A 19,149-nucleotide genomic window follows, 5' to 3' on the forward strand; every position below is an offset into this window, starting at 1 on the left:
TTATTAAAGAAGTTCATTCAACAAACAACATAAAGCATATACATATCAAATTTATTGGGTTAAAGTTCTCATGTCAGTGCATGCATAAAACGATTTCCTAATATTTTTATATCTGAGATTGGCAGACAAAATTCTCTATAGCATATACTATATACTAATTTAATGAGTGGAATTCCTTGATTTAAGAAAATATATAATAATGTATATTGAGGTACGCAAAGTTAGGTTAGTAGGTTAGAAGTTTAAAGAGAGGATTTCCTTATGTTGTGGTCATATTAGACTAATAATATTAAAAACCATTCAACATAAAACATATCAAAATTATTAAGTTAAACTTTCTACTTCAGTGCATGAATATAACGTAATTTTAGGATATATGAGATTTACATAACATTTGAGAATGTACTGAATATAAAATCTTAAATATTTTACATTTTAATAAGCAATCTATCAGAAATACGGGGATTGGTTATGCTGTAAAGCCTTCAGAACCCCTGAAATACTAAAACTGGGATGCAACAAGCAGTGAATATTTCATTTTGATTTAGTGTAGATGTTTTTTTACATATTTTAAATTTTATTTGAATTCTTTTTTATTTTGTATGGTCCATATGTTATATTTTCCCCATACAGATAAATGAATACCTGAACTGATATTTTATGGGTTTCAGATTATTATACAAAACAGATATCATAAATCATCATTGTCCGACTGTGTGCATTGAACATTCCCAACCGTAACTTGGCTACCGGCCTCGCTTGACACTTCACAACAAAGGGCCTGTTAATTAATCTTGCCCAGCTTCCTCCTCCTCATCATCTTCTTCTTCATCATCATAATTATTAATTGTCCATAGCAAAGTAGTGAAAAAATATGAATTCAGGGTGTATTCAATAATACAGTAGACGTCTCATAATGCACGAAGTGTATTTCAAAGAATCTAGAAAACAAAAACTTTTCCAATATCTAAAAGTTATCTTCCAGCGACAAAACAAGCTAGCTCTCTTCTCATGACCATCCCAATATGGGAAGCCATCTGTGCAAGCCAGGGTAAACTCTGGATCCGCGCTTGACATGTATTTAATGCTTAAAAAAGGTATATTTACAGTATATTTATTTATAGAAAATAATGTTGCATACTAGCACTATCAGGAATAAATATACAGATAAAGGCTCCCGAGTGGGCATAGACACAAAACCACTTATAATTATTCAAATAGCACGCATCATCTGGCACTTTAGCAGCGTGTGCAAGCAACTCATTCGCTGTAACAGTGAAGCGGCTTTATTAAAAACTATTTTCTCCATGATAAAACGTCTCTTTGTTATTTTTTTTTCAATTTTCAGACGGCTTCGCGGCCCTCTAAAAATGTTTCGCGGCCAAATTTAGGCCGCGGACCATAGTTTGCGGAACGTCGATCTAGAGGTACCGTTTCCTCAAATTTTCTCACCTTAGGTCCAACCATGGGGGTCTGAGGTGCGTGTTGACTCACAAAATGTCCTCCCCCACCACCTTTCAAAACAGATCTGTGCCCTTCCCTGGGTATGACATTAAACTCTATCGAGTCGGCTCCTGATGTTTTTAGGATGTCGATCTTGTTTTTCATGTCAATTTTTCGTGATTATGACTATTCTGGATAAAGAATGTTTTGAGCAGAGGATTCAAGGCTCGCCACCCCCTTCCTTCATTTTTTTTTAAGAAAAAAAAGAAGAAAAATACATTCAAATTTAAGTGTGAGAGTGTAATTTCCGGCAATCTAGAGATGCCCTAATCCTAAATTTTTTAATCTCAACCCCAACCACGGTGGTGCTGAGGTGGGTGGTTCCTCGGGCTGTGAAAGTCCCTCCCTGGTTCACCTCTCTTTCGAATTCCTGGATCAGATTGTTGATTTATTATATAATTATTGTTGCACTTATTTATAATACAATTTATTGCAATTTTCACTTTATCCTCTCAAAACAGTCCTAAGAACGTTCAGATTGCGCTACTTCACAGGGGAATTCGCCCTCGGGACCCCGCCGGGGTCATACGTAATTCGCATAACGGCTCCCCCCTTTCAAAATCCTGGCTACGTCTCTGGCTTCGTTTGGTGGCACCATTTACTCTAGGTAGACGGCGACCGGTTTCGTTAACGGTTGGTACATTTCTTGCAAACATTCAGCCAAAGGCCAGTGAAAGTTGAGACGGCAGCCGGGTTTTTATCGATGTTTTCCATTCTTATGTGTGCCATCGTAAAGTCATGGTTTGCTGGAATTGCGTTCAATTTAAATCTCCGAACTTCTGAAGCTGAGATATTCTATGAATGTAGGCTACTATCGCAGGCTATGTCAATTTAAAAACGGGTAAATTAATGAAATAAATGAAATGATACGTAGTACGACACAGTGTTCAAATTTATTGATCAGTTAAATTTATAAACATGTCATATGAAACTATGAGTAGTTGAACTATGAATAATGAAAGATTTAACCAGCTCAGCGTGGCTGACGCAGCCCGACGTTGGACCTACGACGCTGCGAAGCCCATCGGACTGTCGTATGTACGGTACTGAGTTCGTTCAGACAGTAGGTACCGGTATGCGTGAAACTTAACACAAACTACAGATAATAAGTAAAACCTCATTGTGCATTACACACTAATATGACGTGTTAATGATGATATCAGTCTAAATATCATGAAGTGGTGCGTCGTTTTAATTATGTTGCATAAAAGTTGCTTCCATATAATAGTCACGCTACATAATACCGGTATGTCCATAGAGAAAATATTTTCTCTATGATATGTCGGTGCCGCTGAGTGGTCGGTCGAATCGGCGTATAAAGATAGCAATGAATGAAACTGTCGATTTTAACCAGTAACCTGTTACCTAAAGTATATTTACTCTATTAAAATTAATAGGTTGTTGACACAAGAAGCCTAAAGATTGGGTGCGCCACAAATAGGAGGGAGTGCAAGAACGGTTACCCTTATGTGTTTGTATGCAACTACTCACCTGCGTAAGTCATATTACTGCTAAACACACACACAGATATATATATATATATATATATATATATATATATATATATATTAAAAGTCAAAATACTGAAAAACAACAATGCTGTGGGAAACAATGGCTGGATATATATATATATATATTTATATATATATATACACGTGTGTATATATGTGTATATATATGTACATATATTTGTATATATACATATACATAATTTTATATATATATATACACGTGTGTATATATGTGTATATAAATGTACATATATTTGTATATATACATATACATAATTTTATATATATATATATATATATATATATAATCTGCGTGGTTAGTTTGAACCAGATCATGTAGACGAAAGTGCTCAATACACACGTAGAGCAATATAAATAATTAATCAAAGACACTAGGTTACAGGCAGTATCTGCTAACACTTTGCCTTGTTTTCTAGCGGAAATTTCAATCGTCAAAAGCCTTATGAGGTAGGCGCTCGTTGCTCATCATGCCAACCTGAAAACAAGTATTGTAAAGACGGATTCTGCAGTAAGTAATCATGTGATAAAATGAAAATGATGGTGGTGTTAACGTTTGATCAAAATGATTATGATGATGATGTGAGGGAATCGACGGCAAAGAGGGCAAATGAATAAATAATAAATAAATAGATAAAGTATTATTAACGTGTCGTGATCATTACGATCATTATGATTATTGTGGTGATATTCATGTTTGATGATGATGATGATGATGATGATAACGATGGTGATGATGGTGACTCGGTGATCATGACAATGATGATAATAATGACAACGATGTTCATCGACAAGCATGATAATACCTGCAGTAAGTGCGACAATGAGGAATGGTGATGACAAAGATAATGATTAGATGATTAGATGGCCAGCTAGATGATAATGATGATGATAATGACAATAATGATAATGATGATTATGAATATGGTAACGGCCGTGGCCACGACGACGATTGTCATGGTTATTATAAAATGATATAATATACAATGGAAGTGAAGGGAAGAGTCACCATCTATAAATATGGTTAAAAAATATATGGTTCTTTCGTAAACCTGTTTCTTTTTTTCTTTTTTTTTCTGCAGGTGATTGTGAACCTGGTGATAAAGGCTGTTGTAAGTATTAGGCCTTTCTTAATGAGGATTCTCAACCTTGATATATGTATCTGTGTGTTAATTAACAAATAGGCGTATGCTTGTATGAGCTTCGGACTTACACCCGATATGTGTTTTATCAACAAACGATTGCGTTGTACATTATCCTAAATATTTTAAATTATTGTTATTACCATGTATGTTACTCATGTGTACCGTATGCATTATTGTCTGATATCCGGTGAACTAGCCCCTATAACATATCATTGTTAATGTATGCCATATTATTTATTAATTTTGTTATCTTTATCATATTTATTACTGTTATTAATATCATTTAGCATTTATTATTTATTATTATTATTACTATTATTATCTATTATTATTACGCCAGCCAATTCTAAACGATGACTTTGTCTGCTCTGTCTGTCAGCGTCGCTGCTGTTCACGTCTCGGCCTGATCAGCCACAACAGAAAGCACATCAGCCTGCAGCACTAAAGTCTTTACGTTTATCTAAAGCTTTCAATAATAATTATAATAGTGGTGTTAATAATAATAATATTGATAATAAAAATAATAATAATAATAATAATAATAATAATAATAATAATAATAATAATAATAATATTAATAATAGTGATAATAATGATAATGATAATAATAATAATAATAATAATAATAATAATAATAATAAAAATTATAATAATATTAATTAAATAGTTAATTAAAATGTTAAACAATTCAGAGAGAAAGGAGATCTGTCGGATTCGACGGCTCAGTCCATCCATCCATTATTATTACTATCATTATTATTATCATATGTATTATTAGTATTATTATTGATATTATTATTATTATTATTACAATTGCTAATATTATCACTGTTAGTGTAGGCCGTATTATTTATTATTTTTATAATCTTTATCATAATTATTACTGTTACTAATATCATTTATCATTATTTATTATTATTATTACTATCATTATTATTATACTTATTATTATTATTACTATTACTAATATTATTGTTTTTATTATTAAAATTATTAATACAATTATTATTTATTATTATTATTATTATTATTTATGATTATTATCATTATTGTTTATTATTATTATTATTATTATTATTATTATTATTATTGTTATTATTATTATTATGTTACCGTTACTGCTCCACTTTACTTTCATACAGCATGCAAAGTTGACTGCGGACGTCATACAACGGTTAAATCTACATGCTCCTGCAAATGTAAAAAAGGAGCCTGGGGACCAACATGCAAAAGTAAGTATTAGGCCCTTTATTTGCATAAAAATAGGCCTAATAATAATTTTAATAAAAATGATATTAATAATAACATTAATAATGATAATATTATTGAAAATAGTAATCATATGAATTATATATAATGTTAATTTTAATAATATATTTATGATGCTAAGGTATCTTTTGTACTTTATGAGAAAAATAAGAGAAATAGGCCTAAATGTTGTCATTGAATTGAATTAAATGTGATAAAAATGAATGACATCATCAGTCGAGGACGCCACCATAGCTTCTCCCTCTCTGGTAGGCCTAAACACGAATTTTATTAAATAAATGTAATATTTTTATTTTCAGAACCATGTGTGAACACCCCACAATGTACCGACCCCGGATATGACAAATATCCTGTCAGTACCGTATGTGTTAATCCATATTTTTCTGAACAATGTGCCAAAAAGTGTCAGAAAACGTGCTGTAAGTAAAATTTTCTATTGAGGATAATCTAATAATTCAATAGTTGTTACATATGAATTATAATGACCCGAATCTTAATGATGATATAATAATACTTTCCGATCGAGTACGCCTATAGAATGAAAATAATTCAACATATTTTCATTACTTTCAGAAGAAGTGCTGAGACGGCTTAGACGAGACTTTTTCTCTTTGTATACATAACCATGGATATAATCGAATTACTAATGTTGAGGTTTTATCTGCTATTGAGAATCAAAGTTATGTCAGATATAATATTCATGTATAATATGAGGCGTAATCATGCTTACGCGTGCGCTACACAATGCGCATGCTCAGTCATGGTCGGTGTATTCATAATACTGTACATTATTTAGACCTAATGATGTAGTGTAATAACTCATTACAGAGGCAGGATACACAGATCTGGTGAATATGCCTATAAACAATACGTAGCCTCAACTCGCTTTCCCTAATGGATACCGTAAATAAAATTATAATACAAGCCATATTTACAGTTAAACATAACGTTGAGCCTAGTAGTGTAACAATTCGTATGAACGGAGTATTTTCGTATCCAAGTCAATCAACATCAACCTATATTGTGTGTATATTTGTTTATGTCGATTGAACTTTGGTACGGGCATGCTCATTTCAAACTACGAATTGGCTTATTACGTGTAGGCTTAGAACTTTAACTGTAGATTATTAGCTTAAAATATTATATATTTACCAGGTGTATATATTACAATGGAATCATAACTTTGATTTAACGGTTTATATGTTTTCTTTGTGAATGTAGGCCAATATATGTTATTTTGTTAATTATTTTCATTAAGTTTTAATACAGTTATGTTGTTTAATAGTAGGGCTGAAAGTTGTTGAATTGAATTGAAATTGTTCACAGCCAAACTTTCGTATATTAGCTCGGTTTTTCATTTAAGGCGTCATTGCAATATAGAATTTGATATGGCATAAATGTTCTTTATTAATACTTACAATAATGAAAATATGTCCAGCTACTGACCCACCACCGGTTACGTGTAGCGCGGTAATATAGTATTGATTAGCCTTAAATATTCGCATTTATCAATTTAATAAATACTGTATACATTTTACACATGAGAATGTATTAAAATATTGCAGACAATTGAATAAGATACATACAAATGTACAAAAGCTTCTATTGTTCTGTTTCTGTGGAAATCGTTCAAATGTGTATATTTCACTTTAGGGTAATTACCTTTGGCATGGAGCTAGCGGAATAAAAAATAAATAAAATGCAATGATTAGATTTTCATGCGTGTGCGGCTTAAAGCAAAGAGTATAAAACTGCAAGAGGTCCGACTGCCCTTATTTTGTATACAGGCAATGGAACGTTAAAAAGTACTCCCACAAAGGGGCTTGTCCTTCATAAGAACGTAAAAGGCGTTCGTATCGAACGCGTGCAGCGTTTCGAATTCCATCATACATTCTATAGACGCGCAGTACGCGTTTGATATGAACGCACATTACGTTCTTTTAAAGGTCACGCCCCTTTTGGGTAGTACTTTTTGAAATAGGATTGCGTTCCAAAGAATCCCGCGCAGTCGGCCGGACCTCTTGCAGTTTTATACTCTTTGCTAAAAGTTTTCGTTTCAGTTCCCCTCTCTAGAGGGCGCTTTCTCGGCCGTTATGAGAAAGGCGTTGTAAAATTGTGTTTCCTGACTACCCTACACAGAAGTCTTGTTGGTGCGCACTAAAAACAAGTCATGAAAGCGGTATTGTTGTCATTTCTGTTGTTTGCTGTGTTTCATCCAGGTAAATTGTAATCAGTATTAAGATTCTTAATGTTGTATTTAGAATTTTTATTTATTTTTACATTAAATTATGTTGGATCTTGCCATCAACACCAACAGCCTAGGCTTAGCCTAGGTCTATGCGTTGTAGTAGTACTTTCTAGGCCTAGTAGGCCTAGTAGTAGTAGTACAGTTTTGGTAAGCTAGCCTCCTTGACCTCCTAGCGGTAGCCTACCTGCATTCATACAGTACTTCCTAGGCCCTATCTAGGCCTAGGTGTATGTGTTATAGTAGTCTGGGCCTTAGGCCTATGCCTGTTAACGCAACAGGCTTACCGTTGGAGTATGGTAGTAAGTATAGGCCAACAGTACACTCTGCTGATAAAATACACTATGATGATGTGAGATCTACATGTAACCTACTGCACGAGGCCTGGGCCTATGCCTATAGGCCTAGATGTCATTCACAATTTGAGACTTTTGCACAATTTAATATTGAATTTGCAAATTGTGCAAGCTCTTCCTTGCACAATTTGCAAACTTTGCAAGGATTTCTTTGCACAATTTGCAAACAGTGCAACATTCTGCACAGTTTGCAAATTGCGCAAGGAGAATGTTTGCACAGTTTTAAAATGCGTGGACAATTTGCCAACTGTTCAGGTATTATAGCTCGTGTACGTTTTAATTGATTTGCACTTACTATACTATACTACACTACTACAGTACTTCACTATATTTACTATCTTCTGTTGATGGGCAGCTTGACCAGCGCGACAGGCTTTAATCATCAGAAAGTAGATATTGTTGGGGCATGTGAGTGGGTTGTGGGGAGAAATTGGGAGGCATTGGGAAGTAGAGAAGGGGTTGGGGATGCAGTGTGCAGAGGGAGTTGACTGTTATTTTTGGGGTCTAATTTTTGTAAATAAACTTTTAATGAATAATAGTGGGATAGTATCAATAGTGAATAATTACAATTTTTACATTGAGGTATGCAATCTTCCAGTAAAATGAAATGCATAGGCTAGGCCTTACGTTGCTGAATTGCGTATGAATTAATAAAAATTAAAACATAAATAACAGCATTAAATTGCAAACATAAAGAAATACAGAATAGATTTATGACATCAATTGAAAGAAAAAATGAAAAATTGGTCAGGCAACATTAAAATGCGAGACAGACCTAGCCAAGCCTAGTCCCAATCATACTGTACTTACAGTCATCATAGTCTAAATCTATATCTATTTTATACAGCCTGGCCTAGCCATAAGCTATCTTCTGTCATTGCAAATTCCGATCACTTAAAAAATTGAAAAAATTGCTGTATGCATGTACAGTATCTGCCAAAAAATACATTATGTTGATTCATCTAACCAGGTTACTAATCTAATACCCTGATCTAATAATAAGTTAATAATATCAACATCAGTAAATACATTTGTCACATTTTAAGATAATTGCTAAAAGAAATCAATATAGTAGTAGCCTAGTCTACTTGATAAACTTCGCCTATGCCTACAGTAGGTTAGGCTACAGTAGACCTAGCACTAGATTTATAATTAGCTTAGCCCACCATATACTACTAACTAGGCCTGCCCTAAGATAGGTAGGCCTAGGAACTAGAGAGAGAGGCCATGGTAATTTTTGACATTAAAATAAACGAGGGCCTAGGCTACTTAGGTAACTGAAGTCATTTGGTATGTTTTTGAAATACTACAGGCAGCACAGGTATGTTGATTTCTTTGACTTATATTTAAAAACGGGTACTTCCTAACTTTAGAAACATGCAAGATTAAGGCGATGTAGCATAGGCCCCTAATTTATTTGCAATACTTTTGTCCTAGACAGGCAACCAAAATCCCCAAATTTTTAATGGTGTCCAAGTGTAGGCTCAGATGTGAGGTATTGAACTTTGACAGACAGTAAAATAATGTGACCCTATAGTGTTCGAGAAATACAATGAGACTCCAGACACCATGTAAAACTGATTATAAAAGGGTTTTTTTCTTCAAATGTGTGACCACAAGACCAAGCTTGCCCACGTCGGTCCTCTGAGACTAGTCTCTATCTCATCTCCTATCCTATCCTTTTGCAAAATATTAGGCCTAGGCTTATCTCTCAATATACAACAAATGTATAAAGCATTAATTACGATTCTGTGCATCTATTTTCCTGGTGATTTTTTGCGCAAATATGAGTTTGTTTTTGAGATATCCTTCTTGCAAAAAAATACTATAGCTTAGTGTAGTAGTGGGCCAACATAATGTACTAGGCCTGTTGTACTCTGTAAAGTTCAGAGTTTAATTTTATAATAATTAAGATCTGTCCAAGTAAGTCCAGTAAAATAATATATTTATAGTAATATAGTTGTGGCGCATTTAATATTGAGACTAAAATTTAAAGTTCAAGCCACTCCACCAATCAACACCTTAGATTTGTGTAAAATCGTTGGGAAAAATATTCACAGTGAAATTCAAACCTTGGGTAGTTAACAGCAAATGTTAGTGGTCCACCCAGGCCAAGTGTCACAGAAACTTTGCATTACTTTAACATAATTATTATTTAAAGCAGGATGTCAATCAAACCAGTCAAGCCCCACCCCTTGGATATTGTTGCTAAGGTCCCATAAAAGGACAATGTAAAAACATACGCAAACACATGCGTTTGTGGGCGACAGGTGTGTTGTATTCCTAGCCATCTTCTGATCGGCCTGTTGTTAAGTTTAATTGACACTTAGGAAATGTCCATTAGTTTAACCGTCACAGCCAACTTTAAGGCTGACAGACATCTAGGATTGCATTTTTTCCGGAGTGTCAATCAAACTGACCAATCTGAAGACAACCAGGAATTCGCGCATGTCAAACAAGCACACGTGTTGCCAACTAATGCACATGTTTATGTAAATTTACGCTATTGTGTTGTGGGATTTTAACAGCAATATCCAAGGGGGAAGGATTTAGCGGAAAGATCCATTTCAACACTGAATATTCTTTTATTTTCATATTTAAATTTTAAATACACACTTTATATTTCTTCAGGAAAAGTTCAAAGTATAACCATCAACTCAATATCTGACGAATATGTAGACAACGGGGTAACATTCAGCATTGGCTGTTATGTTAATGGTGCAACAGCAGGGACAGTATTACAGTGGTCTCGCACGAACGAAGAAGGTCGAAGTATTGGGATCACACACAACAACGACATTCTCCCAGCACAGTATAGATCTCGTTACTCTATATTAAATGCTGGAGTGTCATCGCGCCAGTACATCCTTACGATTAGAAACGCGCAGCTGGTGGATGCGGGACAATGGACGTGTAATGCCTACCCAGAATTTGGAGAATCCGTTTCCATGGAGGCTATGGTTACTGTGTTTAGTAAGTATTAAAAAAACTTAAGATATTTTGTACAGACCTGTATAATATTAATATTTTATTATTGAAAAACATAAAATTTCAGAAGAAGACACATATCAGGTGTATGTATTGAACTATTGAAATAGGATATATAATATTTATTTTATTTATTTCTTTTATTTTATTTGCTCAAAATTCTACAGTCACACATAATAAAATTGTAAACTTGGTAAACTTACAAATATGATAAAAACATATTATGTAAAAGAAAAGGCCTATTTAACCTAGTTACATAGTAAAAAATATATCATAAATGTGGTATATAACATGTAATCAGTTCCTCTGAGGAAGAGCTAGGCACTGTGGCATTCAAATATTTTAGTTCATTGTGGATAAGGTATTATAGGAAAATCTCAATATTGTAGGTTGAGGGTGGGCAAAAAATGGGTAATATTGTAGGGCCAAAGTGGATTTTTTGATTTAACACTGAAACATGGCGAAATTTGGTGTTTCGAGTTTGCTTGAAAAAAGTTCCATACCCTGCTTTTATACTTAATTCTCAGTTTTATTTTACTGTGTAGAGTAGTCTACTGTAGGCCTATAGTTGGTGTCCTAATGAAATGTTTGTAATTTTTCCTCGTTTAGGTCCACCAATGATAACTGCGATATCACCGTCTCCAAATGATCTGCGTTTGGATCAGAACAACCGGAACTACACCCTCTACTGCAATGCCACTGGTAGCCCGAAACCGACCATCAAATGGCGACGTTTGATGCCAGAGTACTTGCCCAACATGCGACCTTTCGAGATCGGAAGGCTTTTGAATCTAACTAGTATCACAGCTAATCATAGGGGAGTCTATGAGTGTGTGGCATCCAACGGGAGAGGGGAGGCTGCCCGGGGGAAGGTCAGGATCACATTTTCATGTGAGTCATTATTTTGTTTTGTTTTTTTATTATATTAAATTAAATCATCAATTTCAATAATTTAAGAAATTTAATCATTTTCATCCAGGATGAAAAGGTTTTTATTTGAGTCGGACAGTCATGGGCAACACACGCCAATTCTCTCATTTCTATTGTTTGTCATTTGCCCAAAGGAAGGGAGGGAGAAACAAATGAAAAAAAAAAGCCTGCTGCTCCATAAAAAATAATTATATTTGATAATTGATGTTGACTAACTTTGGGACAGGGGTGCTAAGCCTACCGAAAGTTGCGGAAGTCTCCCGGAAATCAGGACGACCTCCAACACTCCCACAAGAAGTAAAAATCTCCTGGAAAATAACCCATCTCCTGCAAATTCATATTATTTGCATGCTTTTACCATAGTTCCCGGGGTATAATCCCACACCCCATGAACGTGAAATTGGTTCGATTTTGGGGGTTGGGATTATACCCGGGGATTCCCGTGTGCATGAATAGAACGAAAATGACGATCGCTTTGCGAGGTGGCAGAAGCATTTGAACAACTGCCCTACAATTCAATGGCCTATCCAAAACTATATTCTGGCGAAAAAATCAGAGTTACTTGAACATCCAAGGGAAGGGAACACCCTAATTAGTAGGCCATCTCAATTCTCATGATGTAAAGTTGAAATGTTTGTACATTGCTGTTTGCCGTTGAATTGTCAACAGCAAAACTCTCATAAAGACTTCAGACAATATAACTGTTATGTGTAACAAAAGATGACTCATGACCCACAATCCATATAATACTGCATAACAATGATCCTGCATACAATTCAAATAAAAGCCCTACATGTCTTTGCTCATGACCTGGTGTCTCAGACAGTTCCATTTATCAAAAGGGGGTGTAGTGAAATACATAGTGTATATTGAGCTTAAATTATACTGATGATTCTGTTATTAGAATTTATTTATTTTAATATAACTAAGTTGAATTTAATTTTTAAGCCTAAAATTATATTGTTACTTGTTGTAGGAATTTAAAGCAAGTTAATGTTTTCCAGTTAAATTTAGTTTGCACTCAACATGCTCCCTTAGGAGGAGTAACATAGTTATCATCATACATTCCACAGTTTTCCTCCAAGCGTCAATGTTTTATGGTATTATAGTACAGTACTCTACTCTCATTTAATGTGACTGACCTTTGAACTGAATTGTTGTTGCTATGCAAAACAAGCAAGGCTCTTGAGGGAAACAGTTTTTTGGGATTTTTAAAAACATGCGGAAATAATTGTAGGGTGTGTTACTGTATGATCTATCTTATTACCTGAATGAAGGTAACAAATTTAAATCAGAAAAATGGAATAGCACCAAGTAAAAGGCCTGTTGCACATCTGTATGTACCCAAATGGCTGTCATTTATTACACATACCAGATATACTTACGTATAAGCCAAGGCTTATAATAGCAAATTACTGTCTAAAAACAGGGGGTCTTTTTATATGACATACACATTTGGCTCTGTTTCCAGCTAGATGCAGTACTAAAACCATAAAAAGCAGGGAAAAGTAGGAATTGCGACTATGAAACAGGGGGTCATCGTACGCCCGACATACAAATCGTCCAAAAATTAGGGGTCGTCTTATACGCAGGTTGCCTTATATGCGAGTACTGTATATCAGTAACCACCACCATGGTTTGATGGATTTGTATGCCTATCATACCCTGGTTGCTTTACATATTCAAAACTTCAATCATTAAATTTGATGGGCTGGAAGCTTTGACTTTGAAAGTCAAAAGTTGAAATATGTCCATATTTTTTTTAATTGCTTGATTGTATGACTAGGAGGAACAATAATTTATGTGAAGTGCTAGAGGCCTTCAGCATGAAGAACTTTAGACTAACATATAGAATTTTGTTGGAGTGCATTGGGATCAGCCATTTTGTGAACACAAAATATTTTCTCTCACTGCTGAAAGAAAAAATTTAACCCTCCTCACTTTTCTTGGTAGATAAACCAGAGGTGAAACCAGTGAAAGAATCTATCATCTTGCCTAAGAATGTTGCTGGCAACATCAGCTGTGCTTGCGAGGCATCTCCCAAGGTGACGAGAGATAACGAAGTTCGTTGGTACAAAGACAACATTCAGCTTGTGTGAGTTACTATATTTCTCTCCTTCATGGCAGTTTTAGCTCTGATGAGGAGCTCTAGAAACACTCGGCTGATTGATTATTTTGGCTCTACTGCCTCTGTTATACTGCCCTCATGAGGCTGATTGATTAATACTTCATTGATTAATAGATATTTTTTTAGATCTAATGCCTCTATTATACTGTCCTCATGAGGAGATCTAGAAACACTGGGCTGATTGGTTGATAGTTGATTGATTAATAGATCTTTATTAGCTCTACTTGTATTTTGACGGATGGTATCACCAGGAAATGGCACATGAATATGAATATATTTTTCTTTTTTTTCCTTCATTTTTAATATAATTTTGAAAAATTTAGGGGGATGGGTCAGCTTCCCATCCCCCTCCCATTGAGCCTTCCTATGTATACTCCAGATAGGCTTGCAAATTCAATTAAAAAATTGCTCATTAAAATGATCAAATGTAATTTGTTATCAACTTCCAGTTTGTCATTATCTGGTATTCCCTAAAGAGTTGAACAAATTTTGAAGTTTGATACTTTTGATAACTTGATATATAGGTCAACTGACACCCGGAATTACCTCATGGATGTGGAAGTGTATGCTCGTGACAGAGATACAGACCGTAGTGTGGCTATCCTGACTATTCGCAACGTGACTAGTGACAAAGGAGGAGAGTACAAATGCAGATTTGTGAATAATGTCGGCCAAACAGAAAGGTCCATTAACGTCCAAGGTGAGAAAAACATACATAAATATAATTAATTAAATCAAACAATTCAGAGAAATGTAACCACTTAACTAAAATATGGCTTCCAAAGCCTTTTGTGAGATGCTTTGAATTAAAACAAATCTAATTTTAAAATTCAAATAATGAAAATTAATAAATATCAAGAGGTAAATAAGCTGTATTTTTGTAGAAAAATGTAGTTTCCAATATCCATTACAACTGAAATATTATTTATTGTAATTATTATTTGCCAACCTACAGTATTATACATAACATTTTCATGGTCCACTCACAGTCTCCTGTTTTAATCAATTTTTATGCTTATTTATTTGAATTTACGGTAATTTATTTGAATGATATTGTAGATAGGGTATTTGAGGGAGCATCTATTTATAGCAGGCATTTAATTTTTTGGATGTACAATGGATACGTATACTATATATTTAAATAAATGCCCCTTAATTTCACTTTCAGTGTGAGCTACAACACATAATTGTTGTCAAATGTGATTATAAGGACTTATTTATCCCAACCAGGTTAGAAACGATGTAATGTGTTGAGAATAATGTTGCTTGAATTAGTTTTGTTTACACTCATTTAGGTGTCTTTATTTGAGGAAAATATCAACACCTTTATTCGAGGGGGCGTTTATTCAAGCTGAGGTGGCATTTATTCAAAGCGGAGCATTTATTCCAATAAATACAGTATGCCATTAAGTAAGGGGTGCACAGTCATAGTTTTCCTATTTCATCTTGTTACTAATTAAAATTAATTATTGTATTGAACATTGATTTTGTGTAAATTGAATTAAATTTATTGTTCCCTAAGTATAAAAAAAAAAATACTGTATTTCAATGTTTTTATTATATTTGAATTTGTGTATATAGAATAATTGTTTCCATGATATTTTGATATTATTCGTCGTCTTGAGGAGAGCCCTCGACAATAGATCAATCTTCAAGTTTTGAGTAATCCTGCCACCTGACAACAATATATTTAAATGTTTTTTTGTTTTTTTTATGGCATAATAAATTAAATGAAATAATGTTACTAATTTTCTTTTATTTTTCTCAGTTGGCGCTGTTGCTGATCCAAGTAAGTGTTGGATTTTTTTATTTAATATTACTTTTTAGTTTGTTACTTTGCTTTATTCATCAGCATATTTTTTGTTAGGATTCTCATTTTTAAACATTTGAAATCCATTTGTATACAGGGCATAGCACTAAACTGCTCTCTGTTAAACATAGCAGCTAAGAAGCACCCAGTACAAGTAAATATGTAAACAATGTCACTGAAAAAAAATAGATAACTGCAGTTCTTCAGTGTATAGCTTGTTATGTCGGTCTGCATTTATTTATTTTATTTATTTTTATATATTTATTTATTTCTTGTTTAACCTGGGTTAACAGCTCGGTTGAAAACCAACTGTTATACTTAAGTGCCCAGGATACGATACACAAAACATAATTCCTTATCTGCTTACTTTAATAATAATAGTATAATTCATAAGAATAGTTCATAATGACAATAATAATAATAATAATAATAATAATAATAATAATAATAATAATAATAATAATAATAAATTAAATACCGGTAAGCCTACAATAAAAATGCAAAATAAGTTGTTTTAACTGTCATCTAATACTATAATTCATAAGAAAAACATTAATAATAATAATAATAATAATAATAATAATAATAATAATAATAATAATAATAATAATAATAATGATAATAATAACATTATTAAAATTTAATAAGACTACAATTAAGATGTTAAAATGATAAATTATTCTAACAGTCATCTAATAATTACTTTACTAAAACCACTTTTTGTTTTTATAAAATTATTGTTTATTAATATGTAAAACATACAAAAAGCCCTGTGTCCTGTCTATCAAATTTTATTTGACAATCATGTGACATGCCTAAATAAATCACATCATTACCATATATAGGCACATCATGACTATATATGGAAACAACCTTCTTTTCTCGTATGTTTGCAGAAGCAGGGCGGGTGCCTTCTGGTGCCGTTGCAGTGGGACCATCAGCATTTGGCCTAACATTCATCATGGTACTTCTCGTTGCATATTTCCAGTAAAACTACCAGATCACAGCAGCGGTCTTGTGTAAATATATCTTTGAAGGCCATCGAAAGTGTTTTCTGTTTCCGTAAGTTTACCTACATTAGAATCTGTAATTTTGTAATTGAGTGAATACACAGATAGCAATGCTGGGCTACAAGAAGAATGTACGGTAATATCAGGATAATTTTAGTTCAGTTGATTTTACACTATGATTTTCAGTGTTATTTTAAATATTTTAATATCTGAATTCTTGGCAATGTTTCAACTTGTACAGTTCAGTATCATCTTACTAATAAATTAGTAACACATTTTCTTAAAAATTAATAGTGTTTTTTTAATGGTCCAAAATATATTTATATACAATTTTGTATATTTTACCACAGAAACAATAAGAATGTTAAGTTCCCCTACCCATTTTAGGAGAATGTAAATAGTATTTTATATTTTTTAGATTGTGATATTTTTTATTTAGAGTTTTTTACATATTTCCTTTCAACACCAACTTCCACCCCAAATATAAATAATGACATTCTGCAAATTTTATAAATTGGAAATATAAATGATTTAAAAAATGGTGTATGTATGAATTTGGTACTTTTCAAGCTACAACTAATGAATTTGAAATTTTAACCCTTGATATAACCCCTGTGGCTACCATCTTACCTGCCAAAAAATACATGAATGGTGGTTTACCATGAATCAAGTTAAAAAAGAAATCTTGACTGGACGATCCTGATTTAAATTATCACTGTACTTGGGCAGCACAACATTTTTTTAGCTTTATCTCAATAATTGTGAATTAAAATTACCAATAGTACTCCTATTCCATGTTTTAGTTTTCAAGAATATAATTAGTATGTTTTATTGTGCTTTGTGATAGGTGTCTTTAGTGTGTTACTGAACATTTTTTGTGCTGAACTATATAAAGTGAGATGAAGCAAAATACAAACTGATAAAAGCACTAATAATTATATAAAATAAACAAAATACAAAATAATAACATTTTGTTTACTTTAGCAATATATATTTAGGATTTTAAGTCAATTAAAGCTAAGCATATATTTAAAAGCATTCACAGACATTCTATATTATACCAACTACATAAATTCCAGGCATTTGATTGGTTAAAAGCCAGGCAGTAGTTTCAGCTATGGCCTCCTACCTGGTTATTGTATGTAGTGGTATATAAAACAAGTATTTACTGGGATTTATAATCAGGTCATAGTTCAAATTATAACCCTTGGTGATCTGGTGGCTGTACTATAGCCCTCAACTTCATCTCGGGATATAGTAGTTACAGTACAGCCTCCAGATGAACTCAGGCTATATTTTAAACCTTCAACCCAGTAAATGCTTTTTATACTATTGACCTTGATATTTTACATCTATACCGTTCAATTCTATTTTTATAAGAACTTTTCTGGTAAATATGAGAATCTATATTCAATCTATTTTCTATAGTATTTATATATTTAGAGAGATAGAAAAAACAAACAGGCTTGTCAGTTTCTTGGGATTCTTTTAGACAGGGTGATGTTATATTTAGTGCAAATATGTAGTTAGATAGGTATTTAGACATTCCAATAAATATGTAAACCTTGATATGGAACAGATAATGCTGTTATAGGTGTCCTTGTTGTAATGTTACAGATGTTATGAGACATCAATGTTACTAATATAAAATGCCTTGTTTTTTAAAATAATAATTAAGTAGTTAACTTTGCCTTCCAATACTTTTGCGTGTTTTTTGAAATGTGAATTTCATTTTTATTGAATTTTAATGCTGCATTCAGCTTTGTAACGGTTAAATTTGAGAATAAAGAAGGCAGAACCCGAAGAAAAGATGCATAAGATACGAATGATTGAGGATTAGTTTTTATTACATTTTATTCAGTGATAGATAAAGTGTTTATATCTCCATAGATGTTTGTGTATCCTATGCTTCTGCACTGCTTACACGTCTTAAGCCAATTGACTAATTTGTATATCACTTTAAAGTGATGCAATTTTCAAGAACAATACTAACAATAAAATATTTCTAAAATATAGACAAATGTTGTTTTTTCTTGCTCTGTTTTGTGCATTTTATATATTAATGAGTGTATTGTAATTGGGTACAATATACAGGGGCGGATCCAGAATTTTTCAAATGGGGAAGGGAGGGGGGCACACAACAGCTTCAGAATAAGTGAGTAGCACATTGATTTGCATTGACATCTTAAAAATTTAGTGGCAAAATTGGGGGGGGGGGGGGGGGGGGGTTGGGGCA

The 19,149-nt window shown here is 33.2% G+C and overlaps 2 protein-coding genes across 4 annotated transcripts in view; both read left to right on the top strand.

Moving 5' to 3' along the window:
* LOC117118963 (cysteine-rich venom protein TEL1-like) overlaps positions 1 to 7,044 on the top strand; it is a 12,559-nt gene extending 5,515 nt beyond the window's left edge. For 2 of the 3 annotated variants that reach the window (XM_033263707.1, XM_033263709.1), the window contains 6 exons: positions 2,901 to 2,998; positions 3,452 to 3,543; positions 4,115 to 4,144; positions 5,320 to 5,409; positions 5,746 to 5,865; positions 6,020 to 7,044. In XM_033263707.1, coding sequence (XP_033119598.1) covers positions 2,901 to 2,998; positions 3,452 to 3,543; positions 4,115 to 4,144; positions 5,320 to 5,409; positions 5,746 to 5,865; positions 6,020 to 6,021 — 432 coding nt within the window. In that variant the 3' untranslated portion in view covers positions 6,022 to 7,044. The remainder of the gene's footprint in view (positions 1 to 2,900; positions 2,999 to 3,451; positions 3,544 to 4,114; positions 4,145 to 5,319; positions 5,410 to 5,745; positions 5,866 to 6,019) is intronic. The other variant, XM_033263708.1, reaches the window with a different exon arrangement.
* Positions 7,045 to 7,512: 468 nt separating this feature from the next.
* Positions 7,513 to 18,934, top strand: LOC117118962 (neuronal growth regulator 1-like). The gene is made up of 7 exons (XM_033263706.1): positions 7,513 to 7,665; positions 10,679 to 11,020; positions 11,645 to 11,926; positions 13,919 to 14,060; positions 14,618 to 14,793; positions 15,862 to 15,882; positions 16,800 to 18,934. Exons 1-7 carry the CDS (start codon positions 7,617 to 7,619, stop codon positions 16,892 to 16,894), a joined length of 1,107 nt encoding a protein of 368 aa, XP_033119597.1. The 5' UTR covers positions 7,513 to 7,616; the 3' UTR covers positions 16,895 to 18,934.
* Positions 18,935 to 19,149: the final 215 nt, after the last annotated feature.

This window comes from Anneissia japonica, unplaced genomic scaffold, assembly GCF_011630105.1.
Source record: "Anneissia japonica isolate Jap-2015-1 unplaced genomic scaffold, ASM1163010v1 scaffold1826_len1998817_cov189, whole genome shotgun sequence".
NCBI classification, from domain to species: Eukaryota; Metazoa; Echinodermata; class Crinoidea; order Comatulida; family Comatulidae; genus Anneissia; species Anneissia japonica.